Source organism: Patiria miniata, unplaced genomic scaffold, assembly GCF_015706575.1.
Source record: "Patiria miniata isolate m_02_andy unplaced genomic scaffold, ASM1570657v1 HiC_scaffold_20, whole genome shotgun sequence".
NCBI classification, from domain to species: Eukaryota; Metazoa; Echinodermata; class Asteroidea; order Valvatida; family Asterinidae; genus Patiria; species Patiria miniata.
This window is the reverse complement of record NW_024037059.1, coordinates 32,206,811-32,222,206: the sequence shown is the minus strand read 5'-3', so window position 1 is coordinate 32,222,206 and position 15,396 is coordinate 32,206,811. Positions and strand designations below refer to the sequence as shown.

At 40.2% G+C, this 15,396-nt stretch overlaps 1 protein-coding gene across 1 annotated transcript in view; it reads right to left on the bottom strand.

Annotated features, from left to right (window-relative positions):
* Positions 1–15,396, bottom strand: part of LOC119728690 (ubiquitin carboxyl-terminal hydrolase 14-like) — a 48,732-nt gene that overhangs the window by 26,952 nt on the left and 6,384 nt on the right. The window contains exons 2-5 of the mRNA XM_038201013.1: positions 11,420–11,595; positions 9,607–9,711; positions 6,938–7,041; positions 3–195 (exon numbers count right to left, since the gene is read on the bottom strand). Of these exons, the coding sequence (XP_038056941.1) occupies positions 3–195; positions 6,938–7,041; positions 9,607–9,711; positions 11,420–11,595 (578 nt within the window). The remainder of the gene's footprint in view (positions 1–2; positions 196–6,937; positions 7,042–9,606; positions 9,712–11,419; positions 11,596–15,396) is intronic.

Sequence of the window (15,396 nt, the reverse complement as noted above, 5' to 3'; positions counted from 1 at the left end):
ACCTGCTGTTGCAAGACACCATGCTCAGTCTTCTCTGCAAACTGTGGGAAGGCCAGGTGAAGTAGCTGTAACAGGAATATTGGTTGGATTCCATCAGTAGCCTTTTCCATAGCACTGAATAGCTCCCTCATGGCTGCTGTGATGGACTCAGCTGGCTGCACACTCACCATAGATGGATTGATATGCCCATCAAACCTATGGCAGTAATACAAGAAAACAGGTGAACCACAAGTCTGAGCAAATATACAGTACAATCAACACATAGTGCTGTGGTCTCGTGGTTAAGGGCATTGGATTCGTGGTCTGCGGGTAAAGCTGCAGGTTGTGGGTTCGAGTCCAGCCTGGGGTCATGGTGCTTGTACCCTTGGGCAAGGCACTTTGTCACTCATTGCTTCTCTCCACCCAGGAATAAATGGGTACCTGTGAGGGCAGAGATGGTTATTGCAATTGAATTAGCTTCCTTGTGCCTAATAGGCTGCATCGAGCTGTATACTCCTCAGGGAGCTGAGATGGTTTGGAATGTTTCATGGGCCCAATGAGCAGGGGTAATAATGATGTAGCACCTTGAGTACCAGTCCTGGTGGATACGTGCACTTTATAAATACCCACTATTATTATTATTATATAAAATATATGAAATTATTACAATATGCTTTAATTAAAACGGGAAATTATTTAAGTCTAATGATACAAAATGTAGAATTTAAAGGGAGTATACAACATTTGCAAACATCAAAATACAAAACTGAAATACCTTGCTGGACTGCTAGTGAATGACAGTCAAAGGCATTCTGTGAAATCGTGGCACGTGGTGTGCTGATATTTTCAAGAAAAGTGGTATTTTTGTATCACTTTGGAAAAAAAAATGGCTTTTTTTTCAAATTCTGCCCCAATTTACCATATTTAGTGAGTCCGCATTTTGTTTACAATCGATTACACACCAATTAACGGGTACAAGCCAGCTGGACTGGTTCCCTGACCTTCCAATTCTCCGACGTCTATCAATTGCTACGTTTCATCTAAAGTGGGGTCGGGAAACCAGACTCCAGAAACATGATTGTTTTTCTTGGTTTTTCCAGGATCTACGAACACAAAACTCCAAACAAGTCAGTGTAACAATATGTGCTCTAAAATACTAACCCCCAAATCCATCCATTTCTGAAAATTACAGCAAAAGCAAATGTTGTACATTCCCTTTAAGTCGTGCACACCACTAAATGCACGTTAGTCATACATATTTTTTTTCTAAGGAAAATTCAAATATTATTGACAGATCTTAAACGTCAGGATATATGCAAAGAGCATAGGCCTAATATCCAACTGTTTGCTTGGCATGAACTTATAATGTCTTATCTCTCCATGTTTAAAATGAAAGGAAATCACTGCTGTACTGTCAAGAGCAAAGGGTGTGTATGCTGTATGTATGAGTTTGTTTCTGCATTCATTAGGGGACGTTGAACAATAGAGGACAATAGGGTCCCCAATTCCCAAAGGTCCCTAATTTGGCAATCGTGTACAAAACATATGGGAGTCTTCCTAAAAAGTTAAAGTACGAACAAAAGAGGGACAGACGGGTCCCCGATTGCAGGCAAATACACACTTGTGTGTGTTGGCGGGCAGTTACCGTGTTATGGAGAAGTTTGTTATTGTTAGGCAAATTAGGACTGAGTTATGGGAACTTTCTGCTGTCCACACAGCGTCTTTGGTCTCCATAGTATCATGGGACAACTCGTGTGTAGTCCCCACAACTACGGAACAAGAGTGGGTGTACATATGTGTACAGGATTCCTTATGGGGTAGAAAGCACAATAGAACAACAGGCCCCATAGGAAATCTTCAGAAATCAATCTATCCCATAAGGGAAATGCTGTGGAGTTTGAGATTTCAACAGGAACAAAGAAAAACAAAAGAAGGGAAACAAAGGTCTTCTCCATAAATATGTGTGTGTAAGGCTGTGTGATCTGTTACACGGTACCCTGTGGAGACATGGGTATAATAGGGAACAACACATCTTGTCAACAATACGTCTCCACAGAGCAATTTCTATAGGTGATACGTCTCCACAAGTTTATCACGAAATAGATATATGGATTTTACTCAAAAACTAGGAATTTCCAAGGTGTGTTGATCCGTCGAAAATTGAAGTATTTTATGTAAGGGATATTACACACATGTAAGTCTGAATTTCAGCCCTGGAAATTAATAGGGGCCTACTGGTTAAAATAGGAGCATTTTGAAACTACACTTTCAAAGTTGATCATTCACAAGTTGATCACTCGTGAAGCGGGTATCACCCGTGATGTGGGGGACAGGCGGCAAAGCTGTCTCCCCCTGTGTAGCAGGGCAAGATGAAGCCTTCTTTAAGATTTTAAACATGACTAGAGCAGGCTAGTCGAAACGTTGAGACCAAACTTATGTCACTCAGCCTCAGTGAAGGTAATTGTGAGAAGTCCCACCACTTCCAATGTACTTAGCAAAAGTAGATAATAAGCAGGACAAGTTCCTTTTTTTTGAACTAGTAGGACAGTTCTTATTGGAACTTAATCTACTGAGCGAAAGTAGACACAACCACATGATGTTACCGCAAACTGAAGTTATATAGCCTTGTTGGCTGTTTCGGCAACTGGCCGAAACAGCCTTTGTTTTCATTAAGATTTTTTTTTTTTAACTTCATTTTTTTTTTCATTTTCAGTCATTTTTGCCCATAGCATTTGAAAACGTTTTTTTGTCCCCGGCACTTTAGGCACTAAAATCAATCCAATTGCCTTTTTACTTGGCACACACTTAGACTAGCACCTGCTGCTATGTGCTGAACATTGACGTCATCATGACGTCATCACGAGCCACGTGATGTCACATTATATGCGATTTTTCTGTTGTGACCATTTTCTAGCAAAATTCAGCTAGATCTGACAGATTGGGTTATATCTCCAGAACTACAGGTCCGATTAGATTGAAAGTTGGTATGTACCTAGACCGGGATGTCTTATAGATGAAAATTCACTTGACGTCATGATGTCATCCCGTGACATATGACGTCATATAAAATAAACATATTTTGAAGGCCTATATCTCCTAAACTACAGGTCCGATGGGGTTGAAAAGTGGTATGTACCCAGACCAGGATGTGTTATAGATGAAAATTAAAATGACGTAATGATGACGTCATCACACGACATATTTTATAGGCCCGTATTACAAGAACTACAGGTCCGATTGGGTTCAAAGTCACTTTGGCCACTAAAATCAATCTGATCGCCTTTATACTCGGCATACACTTGGACCAGCATCTGAAGTTGTGTGCCAAACATTGACGTCACCAGGGTTGTCACCAGGCCAAATTTAGTGCCGGGTAATATTTTGGCGAAGCGTAGCGAGAGGAGCTCTTGCGGGTCACGGCCAGGGGTCAAAGGGCAACGCCCTGGCGGGGTTGAGGGGGCTCCTCCCCCCCCCCCCCCCCAACCCCCAAAGCTCCAGGATTTTGCGGTCTTTTTGGGGGGGGGGGGGAATCAAGTTTTTGAAGCATGATGTTATAAAGTGTAATTTGTGTTTGTAAAATGTTGAATTATCATTAAATAAAGATGAACACAGAATGAAACAACATTTGTCTCATTATTCCTCCATGCTCATACAATCTGTTCATTATTGTAAATCAGTATTTAGATTAATGAACAGAATTAAGAAAAAATCAAAAGATGGTTTTGTAAGCACATTTGTGTACCCTTACAGAGATGAAACTGGCATATGGCGAAAAAAATCAGAAAATAGGCCGAACAAAATACGTGTCCGAAATCTGGGCCGCGCTGCAGTAAACACACATGTACATGCATGTACAATACACTACATGCCCAATTTCCGAACACAAACTCCTGCTTTATTTTGATTCAAACAAAATTTTACCATGAAAAAAAAATGGTCAGAGTTTTCATTGCATAAAACGCCTGAATTACGGTTAGAGTAATGGAGTCATCAATAAAGAAGTTCACTTCTTACTTGAGAAAGCCGAGGGAAAAGTCCGAAAGACAAGGGCACATTCAACCACACAACTGCACTCACTCCACTTGCATTCATACGTGGGGAAAAATCAGGAAAATATCGTCTTTCTCTTCCAACAAATGCCAGTGAAATGTTTCGCTAATGCCCTCTTCGCTATCCTGGAGATAATCATCACGATTTTTAAAGCATTGCATTTTGTACAACTAAATTTGAAACCTCCGAAAATCGCACAACATAATGAGTTTATCTACTGGATCGTTCACAAGGCTACCCGTTCCCGACCGGCCATGCTAGCGGACGGTACAGTGCGGTACGTACACTGTGTACCATTGCATATTCGCACGCACGTACGTGCGACACTGTGATTTTTCCATGTCACCTCAGTGTCAATGTTTTAACTTTTGTCCAGCCGGAGAAGGCTCCGATCAGTGTTATGCCCTGTGTTTCTACCGTTGAAGCACTCCAATAACGACTGGTGAAAGAGACTAAAACTAAGTTCGCGATGATTTTAACTAATGGGGTCTGTCATAATGCCGCCGTCGTTCATCAAGGCCCGGCTTGGTGCGTAATGGACCGATCCAGTAAGCACCGCCCCATGGTATTCTGACCAATCACAGCCGTGATTTATGACCGACATGCGTGCACAAAAGTCCGACATGCGTGCACGCGCGTATGATGCGCGCGGCAGGAAAATGCAGTGTGGCATTGGAGAGGAGCACGTGTTAATTTGCCCACGTGCGCAGTGGGAGGGGCTTACTGGATCGGTCCATTGTAAGCTCACTTCGGTGTTTTTGCGGTTTAAAACAAGGAATTAAACACAGAAAATATCATATGATTGCTAAAGATATGGACATACATCAGATTTTTTTAGATGTTTCAGAAATTCTACCAACTCAGGGACTGAAATATGTGCCGGGCGGTCAGGCTCAAAATTACTCCGAGTGCCAGGCGGAGATTTGGAGAGCTAGGCGGCCCCGCCCGCCGCCGCCTGGCGTGGCTACAACCCTGGACGTCACCATGGCAGGTTCGATTGGGTTGAAAGTTGGTATGTACCTAAACCGGGAAGTGCTATAGATGAAAATCCAAGTGACGTCACGATGACGTCATCACGTGACATGTGACGTCACATTCAAAGTACATATTTTGAAGGCCTATATCTCCAGAACTAAAGGTCTGATTGGGTTGAAAGTTGGTATATATGTATATGTGTTATAGATGAAAAATGAAGTGACGCCATGATGACGTCATCATGGGTCACGTGACGTCACGTTAAAGATTACTAGATTTAATCTTTGAAAATCAATACAAAATCAACCGTGAGAGACCTGAACATGACTTTTGCGGGAATTAATAGAATAATCCAGGGTCTTCGTTTTTGATTCTATGTACAAAATCATGTGACCTTTCCTTCCGGTTGAAACCGGAAGTGCCTTGTAATTTAAAATTGGTGAAATGTGTGAGCTTGCTTTCAACGATGTATGCTCTGGCTAAGTTGTTATTTCCAAATAAATATAGTTATAGATCAAAATTGATGTGAGGTCATCATGACGTCATCACGTAGGGCCAATGATTTTCTGTTTTAGAAAAGTGCAAATTCCTTTTTTAAAAATCCTGAATTCCGTTTCAGGCTGAAAAATTCCGTTTCACATTTATTCAATACATAAAAAGGCATTTAAACATATACCATGTACACAGTAAATAATTCCAAGACGATAATGAAATAGTCGTTTGGTTGGAGCGCGGGAAAACTGCCCCAAAAAGATTTCTATTTTATCAACGGCCAATGTACAGACATAGTATTTAACTTCACCACAGTTAAGTCGTATACTGCACTGCCACTGCCACACACGCAAGAAACATGCAATAGCCGTACAGGCCAATCCAATGACGTCACACACATCAGCTGGCCGAAGCGAAATTCATGTCCGCCATTTTGTTTTCGGGCTAACGTTAGTGACAAAATAGGATAGTTTACACATGGAGGAATAAGAACACACGGTAGATTTTGGACCTAAGCACAACATGCATTTCAATAGAGCCAAAGTTAGATGTTATACGAATGGTTGATTGATTGAACAGAGAAAAATAAACCTGCCGATGGAGCAAAAGAGACCCGCGAGAGCATGCCGTGAGTGTGATGATTTTCACCGTTGCCCTGACCGACAGGTGCGGCATGCGTCGGGACTGTCACTCCCATGACTACGCGTACTACGGTAATGATCTCGTAACATTTATTGCTCTGATCTTGAACGTTTTTGTCCCCCAAAATCGTGATATAAACACTGCTCATTTGTTGTATGGCTCATCTGTTCTATCAATCATCAATAATTCGTTTTGTACTCAATAAATTTAACGAAATTATGTTTTTTTATCAATAAAATTGCAGAAATTATTTTCTTCAGATTCAATTCCGTTTTCCGTTTCGAGGAGCAGATTCCGCGAATTCCGTCCGTTTTCCGTGATCGCGGAAAATCATTGGCCCTAATCACGTGAAATGTGACATCATAATTCAAAGCCCTATCAGAATGAAATCACATATTATATGACGCCATTTATTATAAACAGAACTACACATCCTTCCTGGATGGAACTAGTTGAAACTTTACATGTCACGTCACGAAAAGTTACCGAAACAGCTGTGTGTTTTTCCACAAACATAACTCTAGTTTAATATATTGATTATTATCAATGTTTCATGTAGGTGTCAATTTATTGACACCTACATGGCCCATTATGCACAGCAGATGCATGACAAGTCTTGCAGTGAATAACCATTCTGAATCAATTGACTAGAATTGTGTACACTCTGGGAACAGCTTTAATATAGACTTGCCTAGTATTTCAATCATTCCCTTTACCCTTGAGGGACAGATTTCTGTGGGGAAGAGAACTGAAGTGGATAAGATCTTGAAGACTGAATTCAAAATAATTTGTGTGTTACCTTTTCAATGAGTCTCTAAGCTCTGGAATGCTGTGTAGACACTGCACTGTGGAGTTCAAGTAGCATGTGTTACCAAGGTTCGCCAGGCCAGCTGACAGCTCAAACTATGGATATCAACAGACAAGCAACTTCAAACATGTTGTTCACAAACATTACTACATTGTATCAACAATTGTAGACAGAGTTGAGACTCTCAAGATAACTTTAACGAGAGGACCACAGAATAGTTCTGGAAAATATGGAATATTTTGAAAGCACATCTAGAAGTTTTTGAGCTAATAATAGAACATTTTTCGATGTTAGATCTCTGGGTTAAAAAAAAAAAAAAACAACAGCGTTGCTGTTGAAACCCCTCAGCCGAAGTTTGTCGAAGAGGGCAAACTGACATTCCAAACTCAAATATCATGTCTAACTGAAATTATCATGCAGAAACCATTAACTCACCACAGTGACCTTGACCTTTGACCCCAAAACCAATGCCATAGCTGCCAACATTTCAAAATCCCAATTAGTAATCAACCCGCGCGGTCATTTTCAACTTCTCGTTTTAACAAAAGCTTTACCAACATTGAGTACAGGTACATGGTTTACATGTACACATACATGTGCATACCCTTCTTGTTGTGAATAATAATGTACTGTAGGCCAAAAGATAATTTAAAAAAAAAAAAAAAAAAAATTAAAAAAAAAAAAAAATTAAATTAATTTTATTTTAATGTCTGTATTTGTTTGTTGAAGTCAAATAAATAATAACATCAATAACATGTGCGCATATTTTTTTGGAGATGCATGCTATCGATGTTGAGTTTCGAGTTCGTATCATGTTTTTACACACAATGATCTATGGCCACCGTTTGCAATAGAAATATCCCGCCAACATACCTTGCAAACGCATGCTGATTTATCTTTTCTGTCTGTTGTGACAAACTCAAACTCTTTTACCAATTATTCCAACCATACTTTTATTAAATTCCATGATTAAAATCTCGAACTGATGGGTCTCATTCTGGCAATAAGCGACTAAATGTGCTCAAGATCGTCACTGAAAAGTACTCACATACAGTACACACAATCACACATCCACGAGATGCACACAAATGACACACCATTGAAAAATATTTTTAGTCTGGTCCTCAAGTACTCCACTGCGCACACTGTATTGATGTCTATCAGGTACTTGACTGCATTCTTATTAGACTGGTCACCAGTCCATCCATTATCGCGACATTTCGCCAGAAGTTTTCGGTCAAAAAACGATACTTTACATTTTTTTTTTCGTTAGGTAGAAAATGAGAAATTCGTAATGTTTTAGTGACAAATCGTATTTTCGTAATTTAAAAAACAATTCGTAATAATTACGAAAAAATCGTACTAGTTGGCAGCTATGCAATCCCAACCTGCCTGTACCCAAGGGCAACCCCCTACCTAAGTTAGACACCAAAATCTCATTTCCAACTCAAGTTATCATCCAGAAACCACTTACCTTTAACTCACCACGGTGACCTTGACCTTTAACCTTTCGACACCAAAACCAATCCCAACTTGCCTACTCCAAAGGGTAACCCCCTACCAAAGTAAGACACCAAAATCTCATTTCTAACTCAAGTTATCATCCGGAAACCATTTACAAATAACTCACCACAGTGACCTTGACCTTTGACCTTTTGACCCTAAAACCAATCCCAACTTGCCTACTCCCAAGGGCAACCCCCTACCAAAGTTAGACACAAAAATCTCATTTCTAACTCAAGTTATCATCCAGAAACCATTTACCTTTAACTCACCACGGTGACCTTGACCTTTGACCTTTTGACCTCAAAACCAGTCCCAACTTGCCTACTCCCAAGGGCAACCCCCTACCGAAGTTACAATCCCAAACAACATTTCTAAATCAAGTTATCATCCGGAAACTAAGCTGCCCGGACGGATGGATGGCCCGACGGAACGACAGACAGACAGACAGACATCCCAGCCAGATGGACTTCTGGGGTACCTCCATTGTTGTCCCATTGTCCCTATTTCTAAAGATTTCGGTGCGGGGAACCCTTTTTTCTAAAGATTTTATTTGTGGGGTACCTCGACCAAAGGACTGGTGCCCCACAAGTGGTCCCTGGTAAGCACGTCCGGACGGACGCTGTAGGCGATGACAATAGCACTCCACACTAATGTTAAAAATATAAGCAAGAACCCGGATCTCAGACAAGCATGCTGTACGGACTTTTCATGTGAAGATCACTTGCACCCTTGCAACACCGTTTCTATGCGAATGTATGCGGCTAGATGTGCAAGCACGTGCGTGCGTGCGTGCGTGAGTGTTCGAAAGTTTGTCTAACATCCAGGGTATGTGTGCATATGGCGCGGAGCAAAATTGACCTCATTAATGCGGAGTGCTATTACACTGAGTAAAAAACTAACGCCTGGACTTTCAGATATTTCAAAGGTGTCGCAGTATAAACATGATCAATTATTTTTTGAGCGAGGGTCCCAAACACACTGTTAATACTTTGTGTTTTTTCAGGTATACATGTAACTTTTCCTGTGTATATTATTACCTGACAGTCATGAAATGCTTTCAAAAATATATGCTTGTAAATGTAAATATTTAAATGAATAATGCATGTGTAGCAACAAAGACAAGAAATCCTCTATTGTCCAACTTTAAAACGTACAGCACTTGCAAGTTGCTCCTCTGTCATATCTTCCATGAAAAGCGTCTTCTCGCTTGGAGCTTCAGGAAGTGCCTCTGCTGATCCCATGACAAGAAAAGTTATGCCCTTCATTGAAGAAAGGAAAAACAAATCTTAAAATGTTTTGTTCATCATAGTAACATGTTAATTTCTACACTTATGATATTATTAGTAATCCTGCGAGCGCGAGTGGAACACGGAATAATGTAGTGCGTCTGTGTCCCACATACCACGAGGCCGAAGGCGTGATAACGAATTTTTATCTTCAAGCAAACTTGACGCGCAGTAAAGTTGGACCTAGCACGCTTTACACGAACCTTTTAGCGGTTTAGCCCATGCAGCTGGAATGTCGCTCGCATAGAATAGCGCAATACGCAGGGTGCGACATGGACCGTGCAATACAGCCTCATAGCACACTATTGTTGCCATGGAACGACCAATCAGGATTGAGGATTCAAGTTTCCTTGAAGATAATATAAGTTATCCCGCGAGCGTGAGTGGAACGCGGAATAAGGTAGTGCGTCTGTGTCCCATATACCACGAGACTGAATATGTGCAACACAGACTCACTACATTTTCCGTGTTCCACGAGCGCAAGCGTGATAACGAACTTATCTTCAAGCAAACTTGACGCAAAGTTAAGTTGGAACTAGCACGCTTTACACAAACCTAGCGGTTTAGCACATGCAGCTGGAATGTCGCTTGCATCTTGGAATAGCGCAATACACAGGGTGCGATATGGACCATGCGATACAGTATAATATTACACTGTTGTTGTCATGGATCGACTAATCAGGATCGAGGATACGTTTGCTTGAAGATAAATGTTTATATCTAAATAGTGCTGTATTCCACTAAGTTTATCTTCTACATGTGCATAAAGGTGACTAACTACATTCTGATGATCCTTCCTTTTGGGGAAATTGCTAAATATTTTGAAAGGTTCACAAGATACTAAGTGTCAAACATTTAATGTTTAACACTTAGTATCTTGTGAACCTTCCAAAATATTTATCAATTTTTAATATAGTGCAGCCCAAACCTTATTTAGCTAAGTTAAAGCTACAGTCCATCATTTGTAATTTGTGCATTTTGTTCGTTTGAAGCAACAAGAGAGTTCAAAATCTAATGAAGGATACTGATCAACTAACCTGATGAAGTTTCAGCTAAGCTTCAGCTGTACATTTCGAGAAAAACAGCATTCTAAAATCTCAATTTCAAATCAAAAGTTACTAAATCATGTTTTGAATTGTTTTGAATTGCAGCTATACGCGACGTCGCGCACTGATCCGACGAATTATAACAACCGCGCGCGCGTGTGCGTCGTTCCAATACTTGTGCGCGCTGCGCTGAATAACAAAACGAACTACTAATTAAAATTTTCCTACGGTGCTTAAGAATCATCGTTGGAAATGCCTTCTTTCGTTGATTACTTCAAAATGACAACTTCCCAGAAAGAAAAATTTCACAGGGAGTTTAGTTCCCTTACTATCTTTCAACCAAGGTTGTTTTTCAGCAATAATTACGCCAGTTACTTTTTGGATGGCTGCAAATGATGGACTATAGCTTTAAAAGCTGTTCAACACATTTGGCATAGGGGAGCTTATTTTTATATATAAGAAGAAATGAAACTTTTGTAATGAGTTATCTGTTCATGATGCAACAATCTGTTTGTTACGGCATTTAATTTAATAAAGATATCGATTTTACTTTTGTACGTTGGATACATTGGTGCATTTAGATTAAATTATCTGTGCAGCTCATACCTACGAGGCAAACCATTAGAAATACCTACATTTTTAACCTTAAACCCAGACCAAGCTTCCTTGAGAGTTGCGCCTTTCAACATGACCTTCTGTCGCTCAGGTTGAACTCCTGTCAGAGCAAAGATCTGTGCTTTAAACACATCTGGGGACTCATCTAGGCTGCACTCAATGTCGGTGAACTTCTCCTTGCCCCACTTCACGTTCACTGTTTATAAAAAGAAACCAAAAAAATATACAACTGCGATAACAATTGAACATGCATGTAAATACTGAATTTATAAATCACGAGATTACATGTTTCGCCAATGTAATTGATTTGGCATTCAAATTTATGTTTATCCATTCATACAGTTTGTGCATTCATACAGCCGTATGGGTCTTTCCATGAAGTTGGGAAACACTTGTAAGACTTCACATTTTAAAATTACTTGTTGATATACATGTACGGGATCTCTCAATGTAACTAAATTGTTATTGTTATTTTTTATTTTGACTCTTCAACAAAATTTCAGAGCATTTAGATGTTTTCAGCATATTTTAAAGAAAAACAGGTTATGGATGTAAAATGGGCATCAAAACATTTTTGCCATATTTGGGAAGTATTGAATTTTTTTCGCACCAGTTCTCCCCAAAGTAATTACATGAGAACATTACAGACCATTCTTACTAAATTTAAAGAATCGTTATAAATTTAATAATGTCTGTGTGACTCTTTTAAGTTTCGTGTAACATATTTTCTCTTCAGATTTGATGTACTTTCAGGGCCACCCAATCTTTCCAAAGAGATTTGTGCCATGTGCAGTTAATAGTATTCAATAAATGATGCCAAAAATGAGGTGAGTGAACATTGAAATAAATATTGGAAAGATTCCCACATCTGGCCATCACTTGTCACCCTGACATCCCTGAGCACAAACCCTATGAGACTGGTCTGAAAACTTCAAAGTGTTTTTTCAGTAAATACTTCAATATTTTCACTCCTAATTTTGACTTTTTAAGGACATATTATCACTTTTGATGGCTGATAGGTCACTGATATGACTGAAGGGAAAAGTTAGTGATGGCCAGATATGGGAATCTTTCCAAAATATTACTTCTACATTCATGTATTACAAAGATATTTTAAAAAGCAACTTTCGTACAATTTTCGTTAAAAAAATTGGCCTCCGTCCAGTACTCGCGATGGAACCTTCGCCGATGAACGGTAAATTTCCCTTTTCATCCAGATTGTGAGCAACATTCTATACCACCGCCTTAATAAGGCCCTTAAACCTCAAACTTTATTTGTATTTCTGATGGCACAACTACTATTTTTAGGGTAAAATCAGACGTTTTTGTTAAACCATCCATTCGTACTCCCCAAAAGGAGGGGAGTACGAGTTGACCTGGATACGAGTTAACTTGGGTACGAGTTGACCCAAAATCCTCAGGACTATTGTTGATGTACCCGATTTTTCGCTTCTAGTGCCTTGCATTGCAAGAGCAAAAGTCATCAAGCTCTTAACATTCCTGTTCATAAATCGTGAGTTTATCCCTACTTGTTAAAAAAGTTAGCAGAGAAATTTATTTTGGCGTGATTTTCCAATTTTATTTAGAAGTGCAAAGTGAACCCTTGTGTTGAAAATGTGCCATAAAATAAGAAAATAATTTTCTGACCAACTTCGAGTTGGGTAACAGTAAGTACAGATAATAATGGTTCATTTGTAAATCAGAATTTATCAACATTAAAAAAATTCTTAAATGTTGAACTTGCGATTTCCCGAGATTTATTTAAGTGCGCCACGTTAGGGAACACTCTAGCCCAGGTTGGACGAAGTCTTCATTGCAATACGACTAACGTCCAGGGCAAGAATTCTCTACATGAAACCACCCAACATTTTTACCAGAGTTTTGTTATGTTTTACCTCGTTATAGAAGCTTATTTCACGCCTACATACTCTATGTGTCCTTATCTGTTGGGCTGATGGGTTCAGGAATTCCATATGCGATGCTGACTGACATTAATCAGGAAAATAAACTCCAAAGCAGCGTTTAACTTGTACGTGTCTGTAGTCTCTTTTCATCAGTTTATTCCCAGAGTCGTACGTCATGTACAATGTACGTGCGTACGAAAGCGCGTACGCACGCTAGCGCCCTCATTTGTTTAGGTTTGGTTGGAACCGTGACGTCACTCCAGTCAACCAATGTCGCGAAAACGCTCAACCAATGACCAAAGCCGAAACTTGTTTCTGGTAACTGGCGCGAAAACACGCTCGGTCATTGGATTAGCGACCGCGCCTTCAAGTAAGTGCGCGTGCGTATGAGGGTGGTTACTAAGCAAATCCACGTGCGCACTGCATATTCATGCTGCATAGTCTGGCCCCCGGACCAGACGTGATATGAGCGTCGAGAATAATTGCCCGGTCTAGGGAACCAGACTACACGCTGCACAGACGTACATCATGTACGACTAGAATAGACTCGGCGGTGAGAGAAACTGATGAAAAGAGTCTACAAACACGTACAAGGTTAACGTTGCTTTCCAGATTACGGTCGGTCAGCATCGCATATGGCATGTATGAATTCCTGAACCCATCAGCCCAACAGATAAGGACACATAGAATACAACGACGTAAAATTAGCTTCTCCAACAAGGTAAAAATATTGAAATTATTGGTCAGAAATGTTTTCGTTCGGTTTTGAGCACTTTTTACCCAGGACTCCCTCCGTAACGTAGGGAGGAAAGGGAGTCCACCAGGGCTAGGGCAACACATCCGATTTTGCGCCCAAATTCCGGACGCGACCACCTTTGAATTTCAGACTAAATTTCATGACACTGAAATTGTTTACAAAATTAAAACAATAAGCATTATTATGGTAAAACTAAGTAACAGTAATATTTAACTGAATGAATTAGAAGGGAACACCACCTGAACACTACTACCGGTATACCCTACTATTAAAATCCTTCTTCTTCTTCCAATGGACCGATCCAGTAAGCACCGCCCCATGGTATTCTGACCAATCACAGCCGTGATTTATGTCCAACATGCGTGCACAAAAGTCCGACATGCGTGCACGCGCGTATGACGCGCGGCAGGAAAATGCAGTGTGGCATTGGAGAGGAGCACGTGTTATTTTGCCCACGTGCGCAGTGGAAGGGGCTTACTGGATCGGTCCATTGAGTGCTACCTTCATAATTGAAGATAGACCCGTGAATGTGGCGTTGTATACAACGCCACGCGCTTCCCTTGCATAAATACAGGCAAAATCATTATATCTTTTGATCCGCTACATATAACCACGTATAATTTTGCTCATAGGTAAATCACTTACTTGTTAGGCTTCCTGTGAATTTACGCGAGTGTTGGATCTGTCATTGTCAAGAAATTTGAAGTAAAATACGGCACAACTTTGTCACAACGAATGTTTTCAAAATGATCAGAAAATCAAAGACAGGCACGACACTCTGGTACCCCGAGTTCCGCATGCGCAAAACGGTAAGAGTCGTCCTACCAGTTGGTACCCGACTAACAGTCTTACATGGCAGGATGACCGTAATACCATGTAAAATTCTGCTAAATCCACTTCGAAAGTCTGCCAATCACCCAGTATATATTGCTGTTCCATTGTGTAAGGGTTTGTTTCAGGGATCTTTAAAAAACGAAGGTTTTTCAAACCAAATGTGCCCATATTCTCTAATCTTTTTCATTGTCCTTCATCTACATAATTCTGCCGAAAAAAATATTCTGCTGGATTTTCTGTACAACTCATTTTTGTATGCAAATATTCTGTCAAACATAGCCGAAATTCGGCTAGAACGGTCACTCGATCACAGTAACCGTGGATCAACAATAGAGTGTTTTAACTATAGATTGAAACGTGGCTATGTACATACATGTATAGCCACGTTCACAGGTCTAAATTGAAGACTACAGCAAGTTGTAGAGTCCAACGGTTACTTCCTGCCCAATCCAACCAACAGAATCCAACTGTGCCCCACCTGATTCAGAACTTGGCGTTATTT